The 10,514-nt window shown below is 31.7% G+C and overlaps 1 protein-coding gene across 1 annotated transcript; it reads right to left on the bottom strand.

The window, feature by feature from the left end:
* Window positions 1–1,629: 1,629 nt before the first annotated feature.
* LOC149265235 (metal transporter Nramp7.2-like) lies at window positions 1,630–8,752 on the bottom strand. The gene is made up of 13 exons (XM_089392361.1): window positions 8,600–8,752; window positions 8,244–8,328; window positions 8,021–8,061; window positions 6,260–6,338; window positions 6,050–6,154; window positions 5,810–5,919; window positions 5,509–5,690; window positions 5,248–5,317; window positions 4,965–5,138; window positions 3,919–4,023; window positions 3,667–3,798; window positions 2,447–2,542; window positions 1,630–2,345 (listed from the first exon to the last, which is right to left on the bottom strand). Exons 1-13 carry the CDS (start codon window positions 8,693–8,695, stop codon window positions 2,070–2,072), a joined length of 1,551 nt encoding a protein of 516 aa, XP_089248487.1. The 5' UTR covers window positions 8,696–8,752; the 3' UTR covers window positions 1,630–2,069.
* Window positions 8,753–10,514: the final 1,762 nt, after the last annotated feature.

Genomic DNA, 10,514 nt, shown 5'->3' with positions numbered 1-10,514 from the left:
TATTTTTCCATTGCTCAGAGGGAGGAGGATTTGGCCAACCCGTTAACTCCTTCCACTTTCTCCAGTGAAAACTTGGTTGAGAGGCTTTCCAAAATTGCTCAACTGTACAATAATTCCTAATAGTTGTGTAAAGGAAAATGTCCTCTAGATCGTGTCAAATCAACAAATTTTCTAAGCCAATAGTATTTTGAAAAACTTTAAAATGGATAAAAGAAAAATGAACAAATGCATCAATGTAATAGGTACAAAGTTCAATAAAGCACATAACGTATCAAAAATTGATGTTGCAAGACTTGTACATAGCCTCATATATCTTATAGCTAATAGGCCAAATACCATGTATGGAATAAGGTCAATTTACGCATTTATGGAGTATCCCAAACACTCAAATTGGATTGGTGGTACAAAAATATTAAAGTGCATTGTAGGTAAAATAGATTCTAGAATTTGGTATTCCACTTCCAAAGAAATTATTCCGGTTGGCTACATAAGTATTGATTTTGTAGGTAGCATTGATGATGGCAACCAACCCATTGTCACAATATATTCAACTGAAATAATATGTAGTAGCTACACCAACAAATTTTCATGTTATATCACTGAGAACACTCTTAAGTCATGTTGCAAAAGCAGAGAATGACTCCCATTTTTCTACCATAATAGAATAATCATGTGTTTCATCACAAAAGTAAACACATTGGCACTTGCTATCATTTCATTAATGAACTTGTTAACAATGACAACTATACTTCTATATTTTTACTGGCACTATCCAAAAATAATGTATTTGATCACAAAAATAATCACATTGATACTTGTTATCATTATAGTAGTGAACTTGTTAATAATTATACTCATTATGTAAATCATTGTAACCACACAATTTTGGATTTAAAAAACCACACTTTAATATTTGTAATACTAAAATTAAAAAAAGTTAAATAATATAATTTCCCATATTAATTTTTAAAGCTGATCATCTCAATTAGTTAAATCTAAATAGTTCCTTTCCACATATTCAAAAAATTATTTTAACCATAATTATAAAATGAATGAAACTCAACTACCACGTTAATAAGAAAATAGTCATTATATTTAGAAAATTATTTTAACCATAATTATATATATATAGATATATATAAAATGAATGAAACTCAACTACCACGTTAATAAGAAAAGAGTCATTATATTAGTTGACTAATTCATTTCCTTTTTATCCATTACAATTATAATGAGCTGTCTTGGGCCAGGAAGGCATAACAATTTTCTTCACGAATAATATATATATATACATATATATATAAATGAAACATCAACTACCACGTTAATAAGAAAAGAGACATTATATTAGTTGACTAATTCATTTGCTTTTCATCCATTACCATTATAATGAGCTGTCTTAGGCCAGGAAGGCGTAACAATTTTCTTCACGGTTTTGCTTTCGTGCGTTGTCCCAAAGTGAAATACAGATTGCATAACGTATAAAGAGTGATGAGAATAATCACCGGTAGCGAAATACGTATAGTTCTAAGTAGCGAAAATATACCTTTATGTGTTAGAAAATAGAGTAGAGAACAAATCTGTTAAGAAACAACGGTAATAGTATATGGACAAATTTCAAAGTTGCAGTATTCCTCTTGTCATTACAGTCATAACAAAACATATGCTCAATATACTGAGCTATACATGCCAATATGATTCTATGTTTACATGTTCTTCCAATATCAGCTTCTAAACCACCAGACTTATTCTGCAACGTGTGCTTAAATAGTTTATTCCTCTACCACTCCTGCATATCTTTATGATTTTAAAACTCAATGAAACTTGCAATAGAAAGTCAAATTTGCATGATAACTTGTTCTAACTGGTGATGGTGCTATCTAACAATAATGTGAGGAGCACGCAAACTAAAGCAACAACTAAAAGCTATTTCTGACGAGCAAACGCAGATGTCTATATACGTTGTCTACAGCCTTCACGTATAGGTGAATGGGCAAGGTGTAATGATCATCTTTTGTTTTCTCCATGGAGCCCAGGCGACGCTGCACAATATTAAGTTCCGAAGTCCTCTAGCTCTCTGATTGATGAGTAATTGGAGTGGTAAGAGGGCTTGGCAGGGAGGACCCTCCTGGGACTACATAAGTGGCTTTCTTCTCTCGTCGAAATGTCAGATACAGAATCAACGCTATATACAGACCAATGAATGGAAATACCAATATCGCTATAAATATCAAACCTATTTTAGGCAGACTGTTATGGAGCAACCAGTGTACAAATCCGAAGCCCAGATAGTAGATATTGATGCCGATGATACACCATGAGATCGCCCAAGTAACAACCGTAACCTGCGACACATAAAGAGCAACGGACGTTTAAAATACTACTTCAAAATTTTCCCAAGAATTATGAAAATAATTTTTCCTTGTGCGAGCTGGTAGTAGCTTACTGGCATTGAGTTCTTGTGAGGACCCATCTTTATCTCACTACTCGTGAATTTCAACAGCGGAATCATTGAAAATGGTAACAAAAAGGATAATATCATCTGCAGGGAAGTAGTACAAATGTTATTGATTTTCACTAGGGTAAAACATCAAGGAATTTGGATTTCTGCATGTAGGATAATATAAGAATCCAAGTATTACTGATTTTCTCAAAGCTTAAACATCACATATTATTGGGTTTGACATAGCTAAGAGAAGAAGGAAAAAATATTTTTTCATAGTTTGCAGCATTATTTCAATTTGAAAAATGAAAGCAGAAACAATTTCAGGTGGTTTTTCTTAAACGTGGTTTAATTTCAAAATATTTTTTTGGTTTTAATTCTGATGTAATATGGCATGATAACGTGAGTTACTTATTTGTTTGAATTTTATTTAGATTTCTGTTTTAATACATAAAATCTGTATATTATTCTGTAGTAAAAATGTTTTTAAAAAAATATCCATATTGTAGAAAGCATGAAGTATTTTTCAATTTGAAAAGAGTTAATACTTGATAAAATAACTTTTTATGATTCACTTAGGAAATCAAATTTGGAAGAAAGTATCAAATTTATTTGTATGTGAGGTAGAAATTAAATAAAATAATTATATTATTAATTTATAAATTTATTTTACAATTATTATCAATTTTCCTTTAATATCATTAAAAGGTTGGTGAATAACCTAAAGTTTTATAGCATCCTTTCCAAACATATCATACCATACGTATTAAATAATATTTACCATATTATGATATGATTTCTCGATATCATTTCAATATTGATATAGAAAATTTTAAATATTTTAGTATTAATTAATTATTAATATTATTAGTTATCATAATAAATGTAATTTTGTTATATAATTTATTATTAGTTAATATACATTAATTTATTATATTATTTAGTTATATTATATTAACATTGTAGAAAACCGTAACTCAAAGCTATGTGCTTATAAACAGAAATCTAATTCAATTTAGAAATTTAGAAGTTGTGATTATTTGAAATAATTTATTTCTAGTTATATATATATATGTGTGTAAATTCTTATAATTTTCTATATTTTTTTGGTAAAGTTTTGTTTAATTTTCGATAAATTAATGTAATTGTAACATAGATTATCAGACAGTTGGATTAGCTATTAGGGCAAATTCTAACTAATAGTATAAAGATTCGGAGCATACCGAGGCAATAATAATCAGTTTTCCTGAACCAGAAGATCCAGCGACGATAGCAACTACCAGAGATGGGAGGATGGAAACGGACCGTGTCATAAGATTACGGAGCCATAATCTCATTTTCAAATTGATAAATCCCTGTAACGAAAAAGATTAACCACAGTTAGATGTCATCAGAGGAATATTATGGAAATTAGATTGGAAAAAACCCATAATCCATTCTCTTCAACTTCGGAGAAATATAAGTTCATGACACACCTCCATGATAAACTGCCCAGCATATGTTCCTGTCACGGCGGAGCTCTGCCCAGATGCCAGTAGCGCAATTCCATAAAGTATTGAGCTCCAGCTCCCTAGAACACTCTGAAGACCGACAAAAGAGGTTTTTCAGTTTATCGATTTAGAAACCTCCCCTATTAAGGGTATCGACAATTCCTCTTGCAAAAATGGGGAAGCCTAAGTTAACGAGCATGGCGGCATTAAATGAAAATACAGAAACTTCATTGTCTAAATTCAAGCACCATCGATACACCAGGAACTAAGAGACCAGAGGTCTCTGTATTTGCGACCGAACATTCTGCAGCCTTTTTAAGTTCAATAGCAAAAGCTAAAGTTGTCCTCATTCGGTGAGACAGTTTCCCTGCAACGTTAGGATAAGCGTTTGAAATTGATAAAATACAATTTTCCAGTTGAGTTAGCTTTCAGTGAGGTAGTTGACAGCCGGAGAAATTATCTTTAGAAATATTTTTCGAGATTGTAATAATAGAAAGACACTTTAAGAAGATTTAATCTATTAAAATGGTTATTAGATATTGAAGGACATCTGAAATATGGTGTGAAGGTAAGCTCTAGTTTTAGCAAGACGTTGAAGGACATCTGTAATATGATGTGAAGGTAACCTTCAGTTTTAGCAAAGGCACCGGCTTTCAGGATCTGTCCCAAGTCACTTCTATCATATACTTATGCTTTTCTCAGTCTCTTGGTTTATGGTATTTATTTTCAATACTAAAGTTTATTTAAGTAGTCATGTATTTAGCATTATCAATGGTTTACATTTTGATAAATCTAGATTATTGTCTCTTCTGTCCTATCCTTATGCCTTTTTCAGTTTCTTGAATGAGAAAGAAAAAAATTGGTCTATTGTAAAATTTAGGAGGAAGCCATCCAATCTCTTCAAGTATTTTCAATTAGTGCCATTATTACAGCTAGATTAAATTTAGGATAGACAAATACAAATTAGCAGAGACAAACTAGAGAGGATAATAAAAACCAAACCAACACAGTAGAAAGAAAGCTCAACTTACTTTCAGTAGAAAAGATGATTTATTCAGGTCCAAGTTCGCACAATTCGCTTGATTTTCTACAGATAGCGTTGAGGAAGAACAGACGGCCCCGGTCAAAGAAGTAACCGACACATTGATGACGAATGAGATAAATAGAGCGATTGCAGTTTCTATGAGGAAATACCTGCACGCCGACTATAACATAGATACCATCCCGAATCATTTCATATATGCTTGATTTGATTAGTGAAATAACGACATATGTACGGTTTCAGAGCTGTATAAATGGTGGAAATGTACTTACATTAATTGCTTCAACAGTAGGTTTAACTTTCCGCGTGAGCACCAAGGCAGAATGAAGAAATAGATTGTGCCTGGACATGGTTGATTATATTATTAGTTATATCGTTTGTTAGAATTGTTTTACAGAAGACATTCATAATGAAAGAAGGCCACTGGATCCCATTGAAAGGCATGGGATAGACTGGATCAGCTAAACATTTGACAACTTCTGTAAGATAATATTTTGATGGAATTAATAAAAGGAAAAACGATAGGACTTTACGGAGTAATCAAGGCTCCAATTAGTGAGATGGCCAGACCAGTGGAACCTTGCCCACTTAACAGAGGAACGAACATTCCTTTAAAGAGCTCTCCGGGTTTAGGTTTTGCATCTACCAGCTCGACCAAGAAAGCCACCAACATTATAAACAGAAGAATAGCAATGAACCCCTCCAATTTTCTCATCTGGATTTCATTATAACACATGTTAAAATATTTTGAAGGAACAACTCTTTGATAAGAAAATTCAACAGGAATCTGGTATGAAAAGACATGAATGAAGTACAAGGAAACAGATATAGCACCCCAAATGTTTGTAATCCAATAAGAAGGAGCGTACTGACTCCGGCTATGAGAACACCAGCCCAAATAGGTGTACGTATCAGCATATTAAGAGCAAGAGCAGTTCCAATAACTGCAGCGGCACGGTAGGTAAATGAGAAATTAATTATCAATATGTTCATTAAAGAGTTACATCACAAGTAGTTTCCAATTTAAAACCGAAAATCAAATTGGAAGATATTTACGGAACACATTATGCTAACCTTCAGGAATATCTGCTGTAGTAACAGCCAATTCCGATAGAAGCCATAAGACGTAATTTAATTTCCTTGGATACTCTTCCCTGTAGTGTTGGGACAGATGTTTACCTGTGATGCTAGCAGTTTCATGGGTTAGGATAATACTTTATTAAGAAAATATCAACTCATATAATTGTCTAATAGAGGAAACCGAGACTGGGTCTCTGGACAGACCTGTGACGACTCCCAAATTCGCTGCAAGATATTGTATAAGGACGCCAAAAACAGACCCGACAAATATGATCCACAGTAGCTGCAAAATAATATATACAGACGATGAGGATGAATTCGAAAGTTGTATGATTATAAAAGGCAGCCGCCCCTTCGATCAGCGAATCGCAAATTTAGGTAATCAATAATCTTATTGGTATTAATCAACCCTATCATAATAAAATATTTTGAAATTTTATGAACATGAAATCACCTTGATATTATACTCTAAAATTTTAATATTTTCCTAATACCATTGGGAAATAGTATTTTGAAAACAAATAACTTATCAGTTTCTAATCTTTTCTTTAAGAGGAATAAACTCATCTAAATTGTTTAGGCCTGTTTTTGCAACAGTATATTGTGCATATAAACGCGCAAGACATAAACAACGTGAGATGACAATATAAAATTAGACGATTGGATATGTTTATTTCAAATACATAACATTATCACTACTCCATATAAAAAAATAACATAATTATCAATAAAAATACATTATTTTAATAGATAATCATCGGTAAAAAAATACATTATTTTATTAGAAGTATTTTATATGTATATTAAAATTGAAGACATCTATAAAATTCATTAAAAAAACTTAAAAAATTTCTGGAAAACTAACCTTGCTGTCATTTACCTCTAAAAATAACTCAACTCGTAATATACAACTCACAGTACACAAAATTTCATTTGATTTTCTTTAAACCGAACAATGTAAAGTACTTCAATATTTCTACCACTCGTATATATAAAATCAGCATTTCATTACTCATCTCGAAGGAAAAAACACCCTCTTAACACACTCACTTCAATCTTTCTACCACTCGTATATATAAAATCAGCATTTTATTACTCATCTCGAAGGAAAAAACACCCTCTTAACACACTCTTTTTATAAAGTAATTCAACCTTTCTATGATTCGTATTTGGAAAATTCAATATTTCATTGCTCAGCCTCAAGAAAAAAAAGACATCAATAATTTTTTATTAAATATAGAAGTTATGAAAAAATAACTTTACTATAACATATCTCTACAATAACTCAACATGTGATATACACTCCTTTTCAAAATTTAAAATATACAAAATCTTATTTTATTTGCTACTATATAAACTACTTCAATATTTTAATCATTTCTGTATATAATAAAAAGGAGTTTTCTATAATGTGACTTTTTGGAGATTCCCGTGACGGAATGGGGTGGAAGAAATTGAGGTTAAATCTTGATTTGTTGCAGTTAAAATGATTTTTTAACTGCATATTTGGATTCAGCACCCTGGAAAACCCTGGGATGCTTTGATTGGGCAGAAACTAGATATCAAACTTGAGATTCCAATAAATTGCTGCCAGATTTTGACTGGAAAAACCCATCGAAAAGACTTCCAAAAAATCACATTATAAACAACTGCTAATAAAAATAAACTGAACATTTCATTACTCATATCGAAGAACACGCATTTGAAGGCTTCTCTAAACTTGATTTTTTTTTATAAAGATTATTAAAAACTTTATATAAACTACAATTTTTCTACCCACACATATATATATATATATATATATATATTTTTGTTGTTCATCTTAACTTATTTAAAAGCATTCATAAAAAGTATGAAAAATCAACTTTACTATCATATAACTCTTAAGTACCTCTAAAATACCTCAGCCTGTGATACAATCTCCTTTTATAATACACTTCTATATCTTGTTGGGTTGGGATATACCTCGTATTTATACTGCGCCCCCGCCTGCAGATCAGACTCCACTGTAACACAAGGCAAATAAAAAATAGTCAACTTATTAGATTCCAGTGAAACAACAAGAATTAACTCCAGGAAAATAAAAAAAACAACTTATTGGATTCCATTGAAACAACAGAATTACCAATAGCCAACCTATAAGACCCTTTTTTCGCTCAAGGCTCACAAGGTTATGAAAATTGCTTACCGCATCCAGGATCAAGGAAGGCTATGGAGATCATAATCCCCGGTCCAATATATCCCAATAATTTTCTCCATGCAGGCTTTCCTTTCTGTAATATTTCACAGATAAAAACAATTAAAAAGCATGACAAGTGACTAAATTTTTGTTTCCTTTTGCTTGAAACTCAAAATACTCCATCGCTTAAGCCAATCCACCAAATTTTATAAGTTGTAATATTTATTATTTTATAAATAAGATGCAGTAAACTCGTTCTAACTAGAAGTTAAATTGGAAGGTAATAAGGAATCTTCCTACAACGATAAAGAGCTACTGGAAACTTGCGGCATAAAAAATAATCTACAGTGATTTGCAGAATCTACCTCATCTGTTATCTTAATGGTGTCCGATCTGCACTCTATTTCTAGTGCATCGCTGCCCTCAAACTGCTCAGATCTCTCTACTGCTCCCTCACTCATTGCTTCCGAGTCTGGAGACCACAGTCGGTGAGTACCTGAGTTTGGTGGCGAATGAGAGTTCCAGGAAGCTCATGTGAAGTACTGGATCTGGGTCTCACTATATAAGTTCCCCCGGGAGTCGAAGAATGGATCAAAGGCGCAGCAATTAGCGGCAGTCGGCGGAGATGCGCCCAATGTTCGGGGTCATGGATCACTGTGCCTTTGTTGCTTGACGTAGACAACACAATTGTTTAATAGTTGGCTAATAGTAGTGGTAACCTGTCTATGTCAAGCTAGAGAATCTTCTCAGTGTAACCATTAAAATATATACTCGATTGTTTGGTGCAGCGTGAGAAGTTTTTTACATCTTATTTCCAACCACTTACGCATTGACATGCGTCGATATTATTGTTGTTATTGCTATTATTCAGTATCGCCAACAACTATATTTTCAATTGCATTTATTAAGTAAGTCTGTCAAAATATATAACTATTTTAAAGCGTATAACGTACGCAAAAGGTAAGTTTTTAAAGGATTCGTATGTATATGCTTATCCATAGGGATATTGAATAATGTAATTGTAGCATGTTTATATAGCTATCTATAACATACCCGGGAGAACAACACACATAAGATCCAAATAAAGGAAGGCGCTTAATGGGATGACAAAGTTAGGTTTTCTTTGTTTTTAAGTTTAAGTCAGGAAGAAGTTGGAATTATTTTAATGTTGGATGGAAGAATGGTAGGTTATTTATTAAATATTTTTTATTTTTTTATTTTTATAGATAAATTTTTTTAATATATTTTATAATGTTTAAATGGATAATATAATAAAAATTAGTGTAGTTTTATAAATTAAATGGGTGGTAAATGTTTATATATAAATTATTATAAATATCAAAATATTTAATACATCTTACTTTCTTAAAATAAAATAAAAAAATCATAACACTTATCTAAATTATAATTTTATTTTAAATTATTAGTATATATAAGTTAAACATACATACATTTAAAAAATATAGAACAAGATTCTTAACTATGGAGAATTAGTCTCATTTTCACATGACGATTCTAAATTTGTAAATAGGTTTTGTTATAATACAATGGGCCAATACCATGGCTTATTAATATTACATGCCCAAAAAACCATATCTTTTTTTAATCAACCTAATTAGAAGGTAAAACTGGAATAATTAATTTGGAAAAAATGTTAACCTTGATTTGTGTATATTATTGAGAATATTTTAGAATATTCCCTCGAGGTTGGATATCTACCATATACTAATAATTATTGATAATTACATTAAAATTCTAGAAGAGGTATTCCAAAATAGACATGTCTTCCAAACCACGGCTCTTCACACTGGGCATCAAAACTAAAGTTATAGTTCCAATTTGTACATGACATTTTTGTCATTTGGCAACATGATATGTATGGGCTTAATGTTTTTCTCTCTCATCTTAATAGCATTCACCCTCATATTCAACTAACCATGGAAATTGAATCTAATAAATCCATCCCTTTTTTAGATGTTACCCACCATCTTGAAGACTCTCTAACCAATCAAGTTTACTGAAGGAAGACCTACACTAAAGGTTATTTTCCCACCCATTCTCACTGCCATCCATACCAAAATTAAGTTGTTCTAAAATCTATTAGCTCCCAAACCCTTAAATATTATACTCCCTAATTCCTTGCTTGAGATAAATCTCACTTGATCCATGCTTTCAGAGCCAATGGCTATACCTCTTCTCATACCAATAAATAATTTTAGGCTACCTTTAACCTTAATTTGTTAGGTCCCTATAATACTAGTGATTCCCCCATTATTATTG

Source organism: Pinus tabuliformis, chromosome 6 (genome assembly GCF_031772625.1).
Source record: "Pinus tabuliformis cultivar Carrire ecotype Pingquan chromosome 6, CPIR1, whole genome shotgun sequence".
Lineage (NCBI taxonomy): Eukaryota > Viridiplantae > Streptophyta > Pinopsida > Pinales > Pinaceae > Pinus > Pinus tabuliformis.
This window is presented reverse-complemented; position numbering and strand designations above follow the sequence as displayed.

Bases quoted from the DNA above. Each gene is read 5' to 3' on its own strand.
- LOC149265235 (XM_089392361.1), bottom strand. From the start codon at position 8,695: ATGAGTGAGGGAGCAGTAGAGAGATCTGAGCAGTTTGAGGGCAGCGAT. The intron at 8,329-8,599 runs GTAGATTCTGCA...GAAATATTACAG, and splicing joins CCATTAAGATAACAGATGAG to AAAGGAAAGCCTGCATGGAG. The intron at 6,155-6,259 runs GTCTGTCCAGAG...CTAGCATCACAG, and splicing joins GAATTTGGGAGTCGTCACAG to GTAAACATCTGTCCCAACAC.